At 40.5% G+C, this 18,334-nt stretch overlaps 1 protein-coding gene across 8 annotated transcripts in view; it reads right to left on the minus strand.

The window, feature by feature from the left end:
• Window positions 1-18,334, minus strand: part of SIAH1 (siah E3 ubiquitin protein ligase 1) — a 30,604-nt gene that overhangs the window by 2,437 nt on the left and 9,833 nt on the right. The window contains exons 2-4 of one of the 8 annotated variants that reach the window (XM_075940224.1): window positions 13,865-13,921; window positions 13,460-13,569; window positions 11,663-11,822 (exon numbers count right to left, since the gene is read on the minus strand). The exons of 3 other annotated variants lie outside the window; for them this stretch is intronic. Coding sequence is in view for 1 of the 5 variants with exons in the window: in XM_006121167.4 (XP_006121229.1) it covers window positions 2,905-3,001 (97 nt within the window). In the remaining 4 variants the exon portion in view is untranslated. Of the gene's footprint in view, window positions 1-2,904; window positions 6,652-11,662; window positions 11,823-13,459; window positions 13,570-13,864; window positions 13,922-18,334 lie in introns of those variants that run through there. 4 more of the 8 variants (XM_075940222.1, XM_075940223.1, XM_075940221.1 and 1 more) reach the window with 4 other exon arrangements.

Below are 18,334 nucleotides of genomic sequence, written 5' to 3' on the forward strand. Positions count from 1 at the left end.
AAAACTAAAAAATGAAGCAGATGTGTCAACAGCAGATATGCTTCCCTACATATACTGAAGAACGTATTTAGCAAGGAAAGCTAGAACTCCTATAATCTGAGACACAAAGGATTTCAGTATTTCATGTTTACCACAACAGAAAAAAATGTTTTAATCCATTTGACTCTGACAAATTCTTCTCTTCAGGATTATCAAGATGTTTTTTGTTAAAAGTTTCTTTTAAAAAATTTAGCTATTTGGTTATGTTTCTAGTAGCTATCAGAGACCTCAATACCTCTGAGGACAAAATAAAACATTTGGAAGAGCTAACAGACTGCAACTCTAAATTATAAAATACATGCATATATTTGGAAGTAGCCAATACTGTAGTGTTTGGGGGGTCGGGGGGAAGCTACCCTTACCTAGTCTCCTATGCCTCTGGAAGGCTAGGGAAAGAGAATATGAGAACTGCTTTCTCACTCCCATCTAACTTTACTCCACAGTAAAATCTTTCAACTACTAAGTGCCTCCCGGCAAGATCACTTCTTCCTGCCTTCTAATTCTTCTTAGGAGCCCTTTTCCACTTATTTTTAGCCAGGGACAACTACAATAAAAAGCAGTGAGCATCTCATTTAATCACCACACCAACCCACAGCTGTGGAATTGCTAGCATCAGAAGTCCAGGCTGATCATATATGGGTCTATTTTTCCTAGATGCACACCAGGACAAAACAACGTAAGAGATTTCAGCGCATGTGAATCTGAGGGGACTAGTTCATTTTTTATGGGTCATTTCTACTGTGACAGGGCATTCCAATTCCCTCCTAAAGAGCATCTATGCCTAAATCAAGGCTTGCGACATTTTTGCATCTGGGATAAATCCTTCATCGTCCTGCTCCCCCATCTCGTTTACTAGGTTCACATACAAAACATCACTTCCAGTTTCATCAGCCTAGAACAGAGCATCCAATCCCCTTGTGCAATCTGAGTCCCATAGGCACAGACATGACGATTTATCTATTTAGAGCCCAAAGACTTCACTTTGCCAGATTGCGCTGCTAGTGTGTTGAGGTATAGGGCTGTCTGTAATCCATGATTGGTTCCCTACTGACAAAAATTGATCCAAACAAGATTTTACCATTATAATCTTCCAGGTTTTTAATGGAGCCACCTGACTGCAATTCTTGCAGGTCTGGGCTGCTGCTTTCCTATTAAAAAGCACTCCTATTTGAAGCTGGAGCGAGGGGAAGGGGGCTGTATGCAGTAGAGAGAAGACTGTCCCAATCTGGTCTAACCCTGCAAGATCTCTCTCTAAACAAACACAAGCTTGTTGTAAGGAATCCAACTGCCCACTCCTATGTGCTGCTAAGCTTCAAGCGTTTGCCTAGTGACTAATCACTATTTCTAGCTCTGGGACACCCAACAGCACTCCTCAGGTGCAGAGCCCATGTCTGATACCTTTCTTGGCTGTGGAGATCCCAGAATCCAGAGCCCAGAACTAGTTGCACCCTTTAGAGATAAACACAGTGTTTTAAAAATAACTTCTGTTTTTAAAAAGTGAAGGTATGCGTGTATAAGAAAAGTTGTAGATTTATAAAAACAAAAAACAAACATCTGCTCTCCCTCAGTTTCCTCAGCAGTCCTAAGAATCTTTTGGGTCACAGTCTGTCCAAGTTTGGGCTAGGTGAAAATTTCCTTATCTCCCTACAGCAAGAGCTTGCTTACTGGTGCTGCTTGTCCCAGTGTATATACAATCCTTTGACCCAGTCTTGGTGCTGAGATCAAGTACAGAACACCATTGTTTCTTGGGAGTGAGCAGTAGATAAAAATCATTAGTAAATCCACAAATCCTTAAAGAGAAGTTTAGATTATGCTTCCTTTCTTATATTTGCAAAAGGTGTGAACACACCTCCAAACAGGCGAGTTATATATCAGCTCAAACTGTTTCTCAGCACAGGACAAAGTTCTGATACATAATGGGGATTCTCTTCAGGTTACAATTAGAGTTTATCAAATCAAATGGAATTCATAAGTTTTCGCAGGCATATTTCCCATTTCACACACTTTGCCCATGTTTTTAAAGCACCATCTCAGAATGGAAAGAGCTTACTGCAGTTCATGCAGTGAGCTAATGTGACAGGCTCATCAGGCCATGAACACAGGTCCCATATCGCAGCAGGTGAAGCCAAAGCCCATTCTCTTCTCCACCCTCATCACCATGTAAAAAGCAGGAAAAAAAGCAGCAACACGAAATAACAGAAAAATGACATTCCATTTTATTTGCATAAGCTCTCTCTTTAAAGCCTCCATTTTTGGTCATATATACATTTTATGCTAACCTGCCACATTTTTTCCATTAAAAGGATGGAAGCAAGCAAGCCAGATAAATGGAAAATGGTCAAAAGTTATGCAGAGAAAGCTTTAAATGCTTTTTTGAAATTATAGAAACCTTAATACAACTGTCAGATGAAAATACATGCAACAATTGCTATTTTGAGTGCTATCCCATACATGAGATCCCACACCAGTCCTCTCACTATGGGGGTGGGGACCTGGTCTCTAAGCAACACTGAGAAACTAAGGTACTCAATGAGTCACCACCAAAAATATTTCTGTATGTTTTAACATTCAAATGTATCTTAAAACATTTTACAAGGTTTAAATAGCAGAAAAAGAAATTACAGAAAAGGAGGAAATATACTTCTAAAACTTTAAAATTCTATATCAAGAAAAAAAAGTTTCTACTGTTGAACCAAAGTATCAATCTCTTGGAAAAACAAATCTAAAGTTATTTCCACAAAACTGCATATCAGGAAAACTGATGTTTTCTAATGTCTGAATCTATTGGAGACACTCAAATCCCAGATGGGAGCTTTAACAAGGTGCACCTAGTAAGTTATAACACAGAAGATTATAAAAAAATACCTTTTCTCTTGCTGGTTTTACTTCCTGGAAAACATGATGTAAACAGGATTCCCCCCTTCCACGAATACAGAAAGCTCAAGGCAGATTTTCCCGTCATGAGTGAAAGAGCTCATTGCGTTTCCCCATAGAAACAAACACTCTAACAAAGGCCCCTCCTGGTAACATGATGCTTGAGGACAGACAGACCTGGAACGATACTACAGGGAGGCTATTTTCATGCGAAGGAATCACGCGAACAAGGCACTAAACCCTCCAACGCTGTAGGCAGAACCTAGGCAACTCCTCCAAGTGAAGTTTCTTCAGTAATCCACACTGGGAACTTAGCACTATAGATATGAGAGAGCAGGAAACAGATTTTGTCCGATCTGTTCCAGTTTACGGCCTGTCGCACTCGCAAGAATCTTTAGAAAGTCTCCCTAAAATGGTTTCCCAAACTCTTCCGGCTTCTGCCTAGCAAACGAAGCGCTGCTGCTGCAGACGTCTTCCCTTCCCTCGGCTGTTGAGCTAAGGAGCACCCATGAGAAGGATCTGGCTACGGACGCGCTGCCACCAGCTCTGCGCAGCTTCAGCCAAACCAGGGAGAGGAGGCTGCAAAGCCCGAGTAACAGGCAGAAAGGAGAACTTCTGAGCACCGTACGCTGTCTCCTGTTGAAAAGCCATTTGCTGCCAAAAGATTGGCTGTCTCACTGTTCTGTTTGAGCTTCTCTTACCACCAGCCTGGGCGCACGGAAAAAGGAGGAGGCGGAGAAAGCAGACGGCAGCTCCTGCGTGCTGCCTTTCCTTCCCTCCCCCAGGCCCAGGGAGCCACCCTGGCATATCGACCTCATGTGATCAGCCGAGATGGCTGTGCCGTCAGCAAAACACATTCCGAAACGCCGGGAAAGAATGGGTGGTGCCCCACCTACCTACAACGCGCTAGAAACTCGCTCGCTGCTACTTTTAGAAGCTACTTCAACTGCCCCGTATAAAATACGCTGCGGAATTTTAACTGATTAAAGCTGTTTCCAACAGCTGATAACTGAATTTCTTGCTTTTCCTGTACATGAGTATTCTGAGTAGCAGCCAACAGGCTTACACAACACCACAACCACAATTTTGTATACCTATTTGTAACAGTATTATTCTAACCTATAAATCCACTTTGAAAATGTGACGTTAAAGCATGTAAGAGAGAAAAGCTATGAAGTATTGTCCCCCACAAGCCCGTAAGAGAGTTGCCAACTTTCTACTTCCACAATAAAAGCACCCTGCCTCTGCCCCTTCTCCAAGGCTCCACTCCCACTTGCTCCCCCTCCCCCATCTCTCATTTTATGGAGGCTGGGCTGCCCTGGGGATAAGGATTCCAGCTGGAGGTTCGGACTTTTGGGATAGGGGTAGGGATTTGAGGGTTAGAGGGATACTCTGGGCTGGGACTGAGGCATGGGGGAAGACAGAGGGTTGTAGCTCCAGGAGGAGGTACAGGCTCTGGGATGAGACTGAAGATGAGACGCTTAGGGTGCAGGAGGAGGCTTTAGCCTAGTATCAAAGGGTTCAGTGAGTGGGAGGGAGGTTGGGGTAGGCTGAGCTCAGGGATGCAACCTCCTTACTGCTTAACTCAAGCAGCTCCTGGAAGCAACAGCATAACTGCATCAGCCCTACTATCCAGTTGGTGGCACTTTTAATAGGGAGGGTTGCCAGATGGTTTCAACAAAAAAACGGGACGCACTTGACATTACATCACAAACTACATTACATCTTATTTAGACACTGGACATTTATATTTTCTCTGTTTCCCGAACAGAAAGCTCAAATACTGGACTGTCCGGTTCAAACCCGGACACCTGGCAATCCTAATAATAGACTAGTCATTGGTACTGACCAGAGCCACTAGGGTCCCTTTTTGACTGGGCAGTCCAGTTGAAAATTGGATAGCTGGCAGCCAGTAATCAGATTAGTTTTACTGATTTGCTTCTGACACTTGGGTGGTAATGAATTGTAAATGTGTTAAACTTCCTACATAAAGACTATTCCAGAAGGCAGAGGAACCCAGGCAAGAGTGCAGAAAACAGGTGTGTGGGAAGATTCCATGGAGCTGTTAAGAAATGGCACAGTTTTTAAACTTAAGAACGGCCATCTAGTCCAGTACCCTGTCTGCGGACACTGGCCAATACCAGATACCCGAGAGGGAGGGAACGCAACAGGTAATCATCATGTGATCCCTCTCCTGTCAACCATTTCCAGACAAACAGCGGCTAGGGACACCGCTAATAGCCGTTGATGGACTTAACTTCCATGAATTCATCTAGCTCTTTTTGCAACCCTGTTAAAAGTCCTTGTCTTCACAACATACTCTGGCGAGAAGTTCCACAGGCTGATTGTGCTCTGTTTGAAGAAAATTTCCTTTTGTTTTAAACCTGCTACCTATTTATTTCATTTGGTGACCTAGTTGTTCTATTGTGGGAACAAGTAAATAACTTTTCCTTATTTACTTTTTCCACACCATTCATGATTTTATAGATCTCTATAATATCCCCGCACGCTCCCCTTTTCTAAGCTGCAACGTCCAAGTCTTTTTAATCTCTCTTCAAATAGGACCCATTCCAAGCCCCTAATCATTTTTGTTGCCCTTTTCTAAACCTTTTCCTAATGCCCAGGGCTCGACAAACCACTGTTTCTACTCGCCCATGGTGAGTAGATTTCAGCTGGTCGCTCTGTGCACCCCATTCACCGGCGCTACACACATGCGCAGTGCCGGTCTGGAACATGCGCGGTGTGGGGCTGGCGAGTAGCTCTCACCGCAGTTTGTCAAGCCTTGCTAATGCCAATATAACTTTTTCGAGATGAGCTGACCATTTCTGTACCCAGTATTCTTGATCCTCACACAAGTGGAAAAAATCAAGTTGATGCAGCTGAACTTATCCAGTACTGAACATACTGGATTCTGGAAAACTGGCACCTGGGATTACTGTAAAAGTACGTGAAACAGTAATAGTGAAGACATAAAGGCACATTTTAAACACAAACATAGTAAATCTGTAAACCCAAGATTTCCAAGAGCAAACAGAGGTTGCCTGCAAAAGGGCAAAACATTGTGTATGAGTTCTATAATGTATAAAACGTCCAAGTTTTTTTTTTTTTTTTTTTAAAGGAAAAAAGTGTTTCCCACTACATTAGAAATTCAGAGTTTGACCACCCTTGTTTTTTCCCTGGAAGACTACAGAAAACTATTAGAACTGTATATCAGTTCAAGACAACTGCTCCTCTCAGTGGTCCAAAATGGGCACTCAATCACAGGCTTCCAGCTCTCCCAGTTGTAGCCTCTTTTAGCTGGAGACCCATGTCTCACTCCCTTCTGATCAAGGAATGTCCTAGAAAAACATTTTCCTTCCTTCACAATGCACTTCCCATCAAAGACCCTCTGCCTAAACAGATATGTTTGCTTTCCCTTAATATACTGATAATAGTGATGATCAGTTATAAAAGGTAAAAACATTCTAGAAAATATTCTTTCAAAATGAAAAAGCCTACATGCATGCTAATAAAACTTAACCCTAACATGAATTCTGGCAGGCTTAGTCCTTAACCCTACCCCAATGAGTGCTGGCATAATCATAGGTCGATATTCGCAAAAGCTTCTATTTAAACATAAATTGAAGTGTGATACACGTAACTGTTAAAGTGACCATGTCTCTAACTGGTTACAAAAATCATGATTTAATCTGGTGCTGACAGGACTGTAGGATATTAGGAATTGTGCTGATATTTTTAGTCGTAATAGCTATATTTCACCCACATTTCCAGAGGTTTCAGAAGTCCAACGGCTCCTCCTAGCTGACAAAATCTCTAGCTTCTTCATCAACTTTTATTTTTATGGAAAAAAAAGGGAGAGAAAAACAAAAAGTACAGCTGAGTGGGCTGGAAGTATCCCATACTTAGTTTTTTTTATGTAAATGAGGTGTTAAATGCATGGAAAGCTGATTTTATACAGCAGCACAACAATTGGCAGGTACTCCTTCCCCATCACCCCCCTCCCCGCCTTCTTTTTCCGTTATAAATTCTGGATTCCAATTTCAGCGCATCTGAAAGAGTGGGTTTTGCCCAAGAAGGCTCAGGGCTCTCTCGATAAAGATATAGATATAGATATAGATTCTCTAAGGTGCCACAGGACTACTCATTGTTTTTAAAGTTACAGATTAACATGGCTAACTTTCTGAGACTTTCATTTTGAAGAATTAAGTTCTGGTTTGCAATGGAATCTTAAATAGTTGAGATAAAGAGTTAAACAGCAGTCCAGTCTCATACAGAAAGGTAAGCTTAGCAACAGTTCAGATAGAAAGCTAGTCACGCTTACTACTTATTAGAGTCAAATTTCACTCAATTGACCTTCAATAACAGTTGTGGTGTCTCTAGACTGCACATGACAGTTACACAAACTTCTGAAAGTCAGATCAATTATAAATTTTAATAATTCCCATTCACTTTCAATAGTCATGGAATTATCCTGATGTACATTTGTGTCTGATATGTTTCCCTCTTATTTATTACAGAGTTATACAAAAGTCAACAACTGTTGTCATTTCCAGAACTTGTGTCAGGGAGCTATAGTCTCTTTACACAAACCCCTCTTGCATACAAAAGTTGGTTTAATATAATAAAAAAAAGAGTTACCTAATGCAGTATGAACCAACCACTGACAGTTGCAAAATAAGGACTATTCTAATAAAAAAAGATCATTTACACAAGACATGTACCAGTTCGGAAAGTCAGTGATTTAAAGATTATGGATTTAGAGAATTTTTCTGTGTTCTTCCTACACCATGTTTTCACACTTGAAGAGCTCAAAAATGCAAACTGTTGATTCTGCAGTATTCAGAGCTATGGACTGCATTATCAATTCTGAAATACTGTCTAGTGAAAATCCAGTGTCAACTATTTTATATACAGGCAGTCCCCAGGTTACGTACAAGATAGGGACTGTGGGTTTGTTCTTAAGTTGAATTTGTATGTAAGTCGGAACTGGCGTCCAGATTCAGCCACTGCACCCAGCTGCTCTACTCCAGGTATCCACATGTCAGCCGCTGCTGAAACTGATCAGCGGCTGATTACAGGAAGCCCGAGGCAGAGCAACTCTGCCCCAGGCTTCCTGTAGTCAGCCGCTGGTCAGTTTCAGCAGCGGCTGAATCTGGACGCCAGTTCCGACTTACATACAAATTCAACTTAAGAACAAACCTACAGCGGCTGACTTGGGGACGCCTGGGGCAGAGCAGCTGGGGTGCTGCCGGGTTGGTCCAGTAGCGCCGAGGAGCGGCGCTGCGGGACCAACCCGGCAGCACCCCAGCTGCTCTGCCCCAGGCATTGTCGGCGAGAAAAGCCTGGTCTGCTGGGGGGAAGCGGGGGGGGCGCACACTAGCTGCGCCTCTCCTCCCCAGCAGACCAGGAAGACGCGGGTGGCGGTCCCGCCGAGACGCACCGTGGTCCCGCCCGCATCCTCCGCGGCTTTGCTCCACGTCTCCCTGGTCTGTTGTGGGGAGCAGACCAGGGAGACGGGGAGCAAAGCCTCGGAGGACGCCTGCAGCGGGATAGCCACGGTGCGTCTGGGCTGTCCTGCTGCCCACGTGCTCCGCGGCTTTGTTCCGCGTCTCCCTGGTCTGCCGGGGGGGGGGGCTCCCCCCAGCAGACCAGGGAGACGGGGAGCAAAGCCTCGGAGGATGGTGGCAGCAGAACAGCCGCTGCGCATCTGGGCGTCCTGCCGCTCGCGTCCTCCGGGGCGAGAAAAGCCCCGTTCGTAACTGCGGATCCGACATAAGTCGGATCCACGTAACTTGGGGACTGCCTGTAATCGGGTTAGACTCACTTATTACACTATAATTGATAATGTAAAGGTGTATTAAACTAAACAAAAACAAGGTACTCTTATTCAAGAACAGGAGTAACTCTAGAGATGCAAGAGTTTAACCAATAAGCATTATCTTATCAGTTAACCTTACTAATTAAACTCCCAGCAGTCTGTGGAGCATTTAACAGACTGAAATTCAATCCACTAATAGTTTTGTTTGTTTTTAAACATCTGCAGCATTTACACATATTATTCTGGGATAGTAGTTTCTGAATAACTCCCACTGCAGACAAGCTCTAAACTTGCACTCTAAAGAACAGATTCTACAAAAATAAAGCTATAAACATAAGACTTGCTAATAAATAGTCATCTTTTTAATTCCACATGATGCTTGATATTGTTTTAACTTTTAAAGAAACATCCATTATAAAGTAATCAGCAGTTGGCTTTGTGTGATGATCTCAAGATTATGGGCTACTAACACTTTTTTCTTTTTAACAGAATATCATAACCAATGATTTAATCTCTGTGTTATTGGTGTTGGAGTGTGCCTAACCAGCCAATCCAAGTTTCACAACACACAAGATTACAGGGAACTGATTAAATTAAATATACGCAGTTAAACTTGGAAAGCATCCTATTACCCATGATGCACAGGAAGTTGAAAGTCCTCCAAAATCACTAAGGGAAAATTACCATCTAACCCCAGATACTGCAAGTAGTTGGACCCTGAACAGGAGGAATAACCAGCAAATTAAGTACCTGAGACAGAGAATGCTTGGGGCCCTCTCAGTGCTCCATTTCAGCCTTTTCAGTGTCCTATCTGCAAAAACGGCCTTCTCTGATGCTTCAAAGAAAGGAAACAAAAAACCTCTGCAATACATCACAGAGGAAAAATCCCTTCCTGATCTCTTCAGGTAGCTGTCTGAAGCCTTGAAACATAAGTTTTAAGAACGTAATACATAAACCGAAATAAACCCTCTCAGAACTGCTACCCCCTACTCCCCACCATCACAAAAATACTCTATCAACACTTATATTTGGGCCTGCCCTCTCGCAAAAGTTTGTTTGTTTGGTCTCATCTCCCAGTAGGGCTGAAGGCTATTCCAAAACCTTACTGCTTGGAAGGTTAGAATCCTTCTACTTTCTATCCTGAATTTGTTCATGACCAATTTATACCCATTTATTCTTCTGCCAACACTGTCCCTTAGCTTAAATAGCTCTTCACCATCACTGGTACATACATACGTGTATACACACACACAAAGTGTATTTAGAGAGACTAATCATATCCACCCTCTTTTTGCTGTTGCTAGACTAAACAAAACAAGCTCTTCCAAGCTCCTCAGATAGGTTGTCTACTCTCCTATTCATCACAGTAGCACTTCTCTGCATCTGTTCCAGTTTCAACACATTTTTTAATACAGGCGATCAGATGTATACAGTATTCCAGATTCCCTCCAGCAGAAATACCTCACCTGATACATCCTCAAATCACATTTGCCTTTTTCTGCAGCCACATATTGGTTTCTTATTGTCATTCAGTGATTGACCAGAACACACCCAGATCTTTCCCTAAATCTGTGGCTTCCAACTGGTAATCCTCCAGCTTGTAGCAGAAATTAGTAGACCCTAAATGCATGACTTTCTACCTGTGTTCAATTGAATTTACTCTGGTCTTCAAGGTCATCCAGACCTACTTCATTCAAAGTTGAAAAAACAATTAGGAGATGGAAGAGGAGTGGATCAGATCTAACTGAAAAACAAGACCAGTTTTTTAAAAGCTATCTTATGAGCTGGATGAAACCTAATTTTTGGTTAAGTTAAAACCTCATTTGACTGAGGGGGTGTTAATGCACCCTTCAATTAACGTAACTGGAAGGATAAGCCACCACCTAGGACCAAAAAAACAAAAAACAAACAAAAAAACAACCAATAAAAACCCAACAACCCAGCATTTCTTTAAGGAAAGTTGAGGAGCAGAACGCAGAGGGAGAAATAGTAACTAAGGGTATGTCTCCACAGTCAAGAAAAAACATGCATATGGCTCGTGCCACCCGAGTCAGGCTTGTGGGGCTCGTGTGCGGTTTTATTGCTGTGATAAGTTTTGTGTGCATGCTAACAAGTGTTTTCTTGGTGCTGAGAACAAGAAAAGATGTTCTCTCCTATTCGATTCCTCCTTTGTTCGGTGAGATCTACATACATTCCTTGTAAATGAACAAAATTGGATCAAAGAAATACCTAGCTATCACCAATTTCTCATCTTAACTGAAATATCCTAGGGCCTCAAACTCTGACTAGCCATTCAGGTCAAAAGAAGGCAGTGCTAGTGTCAGGTGTGAGCGTTAGCTTCTAAGACAGACTTGCTGAAAAGGTACACTTGTTGAAAAGGGGAAAAATGATAGCAGTGCTCACAGAAATGTAAAAATGGTCTAAACCAGTGGTGTACAACCTTTTTCGGTTGGGAAACCCAGCTGTAACACATGCCCCCAGAAATGGTAAAATGGATTATCAAAGTGACCAGTAATCTGACTATCACAGACCATAATTTTTTTCATGAAATAGTGGAGACAAAAGAAGCTTTGGCTAACCTGGAACTAGCTAACAAAGATGAACTACAGCAAAGACTTCAGATTCTGAATATTTCACTCCAGGAGGAAACAAAATGTTCATGAATCACAGCAAAAACAGCTGGCCGGGTGTGAAATTGAGCAAGTCAGAGGACTTAAGTCCAGACATTTTACAATTTTCCACTCACTTTAACCCACAGTATCCCAACACAAATAATGCAAAAGCCATCTATCTTTGAAGGAAAAACTCCCTTAGAGGCTTAATGGTTCAATTCAACGTTAAAGTACAAACAAATATTTGGGAAAAGTGAAAGAAAGGGAGTTTCTAACAGCCAACTTCGGCTGTTAGCTCTGACAGTACTGCAGAACTTACCTGCAGAAGAGTGACTGAGGTCATGTGAGGCATTACCTCATAGTGTTCATATAATCATATAGTGTTGATACAATCTACTACAATAGAGGGATCTTTTCTGTCGTCATCTGCCTGAATGACAGTAGCTAGGTCCACTGAAGCGTATGTCCATTAACTGCATCTACATAGGTTGACATAGATATGGCATTCAGAGATGTGGATTTTTCACACTGCTGACCAGAATTGTTGTGGTTTTAAATTTTAAGGGTCTGACTTATCCAGACCTGATACAAGCCCTTTTGGAGCTAGCCATCTATCTGAGCTGGCAACAGCACGCATAAGAGCTCGAAAAAAAAATAAAACTATTTAAAAAAGCCACCACTGCCTGAAGTGGCACAGGACCTGCAGAACCTTATGTTACTAGCATACTCCAATACCAATAAGACTTTACAGGATAAACTGGTGATGGTTTATAGACATTCAGCTTCACTCGTGGACTAAAATCAGAGAAAGAAAGCCAATGACACTCCAAAGAGACTTTGGAAATTGCCATAAAACTTAATTCTTGCAGCAATGTACCAGAAGAGGAAGCAAGCACTAGTGAGGAAAATATAAGCTGATCACCATGAGCTCTTTGCCTTATATATGATAAATGAGGATTCAATTTGGTTCATGACTTCACTGAACAATTTGGGGGGGGGGAACGATAAATTGGCAATAATGCAAAGATTTAAAAGAAACAACTCTGTTAAATTATAATACTGAGACAGAACTGTCCACAAAAAACTAATGTTATAAATTTTAGGCAGGCCAAGAAAGATTGTCACAAATATTTAATGGAAGACACTCTCCTAGTTCAGGAAACTGGGGAAACACCAAACTCAAGGGTTAAATCTTGGAAGTACAACAATCAGATACACAGTTTTACTTTAAATCTGGGCAGCTGAACAATAACTGAAATTTAGCGACTGACTGTGTAATAGCATCTGTAAAATTTATTGTGATGATTTACACTGTCTTAAATATTAGTTATGAAACCAGACATGCAAAAAAGAGGTAGGGAATCAGGGATCTTTAACTAAACCACCTTAGTCAGTCTCCAGTGGAATCAGTAATGATGGCAAGGGTTCCAAAAGCTAGGAAGGTTGCGTTTGAAAATGCAAAATCCTCTGGAATTCATGCAAGTCTGGATGCCTGAAACAGCACATAAGCTAACAATTGACTTGAATTTAATTATGGCTAACAACTATAATCAATGCCAGGAAAGGCGATTCTCAAATTCAGTCAGTGGGAATTCCCTTTAAAGATATGGCTTGTGTGACACAAATGATTTGTAGGCAACTGGTATGAATTTTCCTTCCCCTAGGACCAAAACCATTTTAACAGCTACATGCTATGGTAGCTTTCCAATGAGGGAAAAGCGAGGTGTAGCTGAATGTGTTTTGAAATCCAGGGTCTTGGGGGAACCTTACTTTTAAAGCTGTGAATCTGAAAGAACTGCTGCTTCCTAATCATTTGTTGAATGTTTCTGACAAGCAGCAAACAATTAAAAGGGAAATAATTTTCAGTAATCAGCAGAGCATGATTTAGTATATTCAAGAGTTGAAAATGGCTCTTTAGATTGCTCCTGTCCTATCCATGTTTCAAAACTCTCTTCATATTGGATTGAGATGTTAGTATTTACTGCTTAGGAGACAGAATTTCAGTTTGGGTGTCCAATACCAAAATCTGAGAATGTGGCTATGAAAACTGAGACTAGAAAAGTTATTAGAAAAGAGGCTCCCCTATGCAAAACAAAATGGGCAGGGTATGCCTTACCCAACAAACTCCACAGAAACAATAGGCATTTTTCAAAGGCTGATTGCAAGGAGGTCCCTCTCTGGCAGCTGAAATAAAGTCCATCAGGGAGCAGAAATTTCCACAGGAGTCTGGTTGTGAATAAAAATAAATTTGGATTAGTGATGTGAAATCATCTTTAAAAAAGATACTGTCCATATGTACACAGAATCTGAATCACTGTATCTGTTAAATTACTACTTTTCTTTTGGTTTGAGATGCACTATTGGGCATCATTTTAGATTTCATCAGGACGGTGAGACAAATCAGAGGCGGGAGTGTTATAAAGGATGTAAAACCTTGTTACAAGCTGAGTTTAAATCTCACTGATTGATAGATTAACATATCTATAAGAATAAGCCCCCCCACCTAAGACAAAAGGAGTACCTGAACCTATCCAGGCGTTTTTACTGAGCGGTTTAGCCTGCACATATCTGCTCAAATCTACAAAGAAAAAGAAACAACTTGAAAGAAAGCTGAAAGCACAGGTCTGACTCTGGGACAGGTTTTTTGGTTGAAGGTGCAGGTCAAAATGTGTTCTTGGTGCGGAGAAGAGAAAAAAAAAAGCTTTTTTCTGTTATTTGTTCAGAGGGACAGGATTACGAGCATTCTATGTAAATAAAACAAGACTGTAAAGAAATACCTATCACCAATTTCTCTGACATCACCCTGGGTCCCAAACGTTGACTAACCAATCAGGTCAAAAAACGAAACAGTATGTAGGCACCTAGAGGCTGATATGTGCTTCTGAAAGTGCCATAAGTACATAAGCAGGTTAAGTGCCTAAACTCCCATTGATTTTAATGGAAGGTAGGTGCCTAGTGGATTAGTGATATAAAACCGTACTGAAGACAGATACCATACATATGTACCCAGTCAAGCTGTATCATTGTATTTGTTAAATACCTACTGAGTTTTTCAAAAAGGATGTGTCTTCAGAAGTCTGGAACAATCAGATTATCCATAAGATAATCAGCTTACTAACTACCATTAATACTTTATTTAATAAATCGATTTTAAAGGCAAAACATCTTTTGTGATGTTCCAGCACATTTAAGGGAGCTTTATTTAACAAATTACAATTTAATTTGTAATTGAATTAAAATTTCCATCCAATCCAGGAGGACAAAATCCCAAATAAAAAAGTTATCTAGTATACTAGAAAATGGCAAATTACATGCTTATATAATAAAAGTGTAAAAAACCTAAGAATCTGAATAAGTGCATGCTAAGCTATATAAACATATATAGACCCTAGCTATGAAAAGTAGTAACAAATTTTGGGTAAAGCCTAAATTTGTTTTTTAATGAGTATTCCAACCAAAACCAATGAAAATGAAACTTTAGGAAAATAACTTAAAAACGTACAAATGCAAAACAAGATTAAAATTATTTAAATCTAACCATCTTGCCTGAACTTAAGTCAGAAAGAGTAATATCTTATTGAAAAAAACATTACAAAGGATAAAAAAGAAGGGCTCCAGGCCCAATATACCTGGTGCCTCTTTAAAGGTCATATTTAAATCTTCAAAACTCTAAGGCTATGTCTAGACTGCAAGCGGAACTTTCGAAAAAGCAAGCTGCTTTTTCGAAAGAGAGCACCCAGGCAGTCTGGATGCTCTCTTTTGAAAAACCCGTTTGCATTCAAGAACGCCTTTTTTCGAAAGAGCACTTCCGAAAAAAGGCGTTCTTCCTCGTGAAATTAGGTTTACCGCCGTCGAAAGAAAAGCCGCGTTCTTTCGATTTAATTTCGAAAGAACACGGCTGCAGTCTAGACGCAGGTGACGTTTTTTCGAAAAAAGGATACTTTTTTCGAAAAAAACCCTGAGTCTGGACACAGCCTAAGAGTGACCATACATAGAAAGGCTTCCCAAAAGTGTCAGCATGGAAACTGAAGGTTTCCTTAAAAATAACATTGCCATGTATCAATATCTCTAAAGTTGTTCTTATCCAGCTTATTCCCCTCAATCCAAAAAATGGGAACGGTTGAGAATAAGAGGGAAACACGTGGTTTTCAGTTTTTGTTCTTATAATCTACCATGCCTGAAAAGCATAGTTATATTCTTTACAGAAACTGAAACCCAATGAAATAAAGAGACATTATTTGAAACACTTTACTTAAAATCATGTTTAAAAAATTGATCCATATTCACCTTTTATTTCTCCCACTACCTCAGCCAGGACTTTGTCATTATTTGACATCTCCATTGTGTCCCAGTGCACACTCTCCTTAAAACTCTGTTCATCCCACCCTATGGTTATGGAATATTTTAAGAAAATCTCAACCAAGTAGTTTGGTAACTAATACATCAATATCTAGTTATTGCCCTATTATTCAGTATCTCCTGGAAAAATTCTGAATATGTTCCCATGCCTAAGGCATAGCAGCAATCTTTCTATACGAGAGCAGTTACGTGTAGGTTATCTGTTCTATTCTTGGAAGAATTATAATGATTGTTTCATTTGAGAAATTTCTGAATAAAGACATTACCAAGACATTCAGTACAAAGTTGAAACTCTGTTGTTCGGCACCTTCAGGACCTGACTGGTGCCAAATCATACAATTTGCCAAACCACAGGTGGTCAACATGGTCTAGCAGCATTACCACCACTTTCACTACTTACTGGGCTTAACAGTACAGAACTAAGAGTGGTGGCTGTAAAACTTTAGGGAACCATGGGAAACTAGGTCACACCCATAAGTGGATATCTGGCCAACTAAAATTATGCTGGACCATAGATGTTGCCAGAATAGAGAGATTTAGCCTGTGTTCAGAACCTCAGAGCTATGAACACCTTAGGAACTGAACTTGTTCATAACTGAAATTTTCATAACTGAACAAAATTTTATGGTTATTCTTTCAAAAATTTCCAATTAAACACTGACTTCATACAGCTTTGAAACTTTACTATGCAGAAGAAAAATGCTTATAACCATCTTAATTTACATGAAACAAGCATAAGAATCAATTGCCTTATTTTGTCAAATCTTTTTTAAACTATCCCTTTTTAAGTGGTTTATGTTTTAGCATAGTACTGTGTTTGCCTTTTTGATATCTAATGCTGCCTGACTGTGTACTTCCAGTTCCGAGTGAGGTGTAGGGCTGACTTGTCAGTTTGTAATTTTGGTGTCTGTAAATCTAAGATTCTATTGCAGGGGTGGGGAACCTTAGGGGCAAAGTGCAGCCCCCTTGGGCTCCTCCACAGTGTTAGGGAGCCCACCCTGGCACTCTGGCCCCCCTGCTGCCCAACTGCAGGGCTAGAAGCTCACAAACTATTAGGCTGGCCCCCAACCAGCTCTGGTGCGAAAGTGGAATGTGAAGAGTGTCTTTCTCCTCAGTTGGGGGCTACATCAGAGAGAGTTTTGGGGTTTTTTTTTGTGCTTCTCACTTATGTGAGGGCCCCTGACTGATTTCTGTGTGGGTCAGCAGCCCCCGACCCAAAAAAGTTCCCCACTCCATGACTTGGCTTCCGAATTCTAACATCTTTTTAAGACAAAAGACAACTCATGCTGAGATTTACTTATAACTAAATTAGTCTGTAATACTACATATCACATCCATTTGGTTTTAATTACATATCTGTGTAAGCATCTGCTTTACTAAAAAGCATATTATCTGGGACTTAGAAACTAATACCAGTAACAAAGGGTAACCAAGTGAGGTCAAAAGTTAAAAGCTTTGATTTATTCAATTTATTCAGTCCCAAAATGTTTAACACGTATCTTTCAGTGTAAATGCTGGGCAACCATTATACCATACGAACGTGCATCTCCTTATTAAAGCACTAGATACCACTATGTTAAGGGGCACATTAGAAAAAAAAATTTACTAAACTGACACAATTTTCCCCCACCAAACTCATAGAAGTCTGGGTTGGTTTAAAACAAAAAACAGACAGTTCATTTCTTCCCATCACAGTTCATTTACTTTTCCTATGCACTAAACATACAGCGCAGACCTATACATAAACAAAAGCAAACAGTTACCATGCACAAAGTCAGGCATAACACCGGTTGCAATGTAAAATATCACTACGCAATGATGACATATGGAAGCAACAACTGCAAAAATGTAAGGATTCTCAAGAAAAAACTTAATGTATCAATCTATGAGCTGTAATTCCATCCAAACCTCAAACTAAATATCTTTTTAAATAGTATGTGTAGTTTGTATAAAGAAAAGTTCTGCAATACTATTAAAATAGGACAAACTACCAGTACAAACAGAACTATGAACCTTATCTTTCATGCTTTAATGTGTTCATATTCAGAATAAGATGCAGAATACAATATTTAACTTTGGCTCTCTGGAATGTCAATTATAAACCATATACCACTGATAAAAGTCATAGCATATGTTGTTAGCAGTGCTGTTGTAGCTGGGATGGTCACAGGATATGAGAAAAGCAAGGTGTATGTGAAAATACCTTTTATTGAACCAACTTCTGTTGGGGGAAAACAAACTTTTGAGTTCAGAGCTCTTCTTCAGGCCTAGGAAAGAAAACCTGAGGTTTGTCTCCAATATTGGGTAGCTCAGTGTGGATGTGATCAATCCACTGAGAGTCAATTTAGTGGGTCTAGTGAAGACCTGTTAAATCAACCACCATTCGCCAGAACAAGATGAGTAAAGGGAGATCAGAGAGTATCTTCTATTGACCCACCACAGTGTGAACCCTGCAGTAAATTACACTGATCGATCTAGCCTACATTGATTTGAGTCACACTACTAACTTAAGTCAAATTGTGTAGCTTAGATCAACTTTTCCCCTTAGTATAGACCTGTTAAAAGTGCCACAGCTAAATACAAGATGAAGCAAATTATTAAGCAAAAACAGTAAACATATTGCAAGAAATCA

Source organism: Pelodiscus sinensis, chromosome 12 (assembly GCF_049634645.1).
Source record: "Pelodiscus sinensis isolate JC-2024 chromosome 12, ASM4963464v1, whole genome shotgun sequence".
NCBI classification, from domain to species: Eukaryota; Metazoa; Chordata; order Testudines; family Trionychidae; genus Pelodiscus; species Pelodiscus sinensis.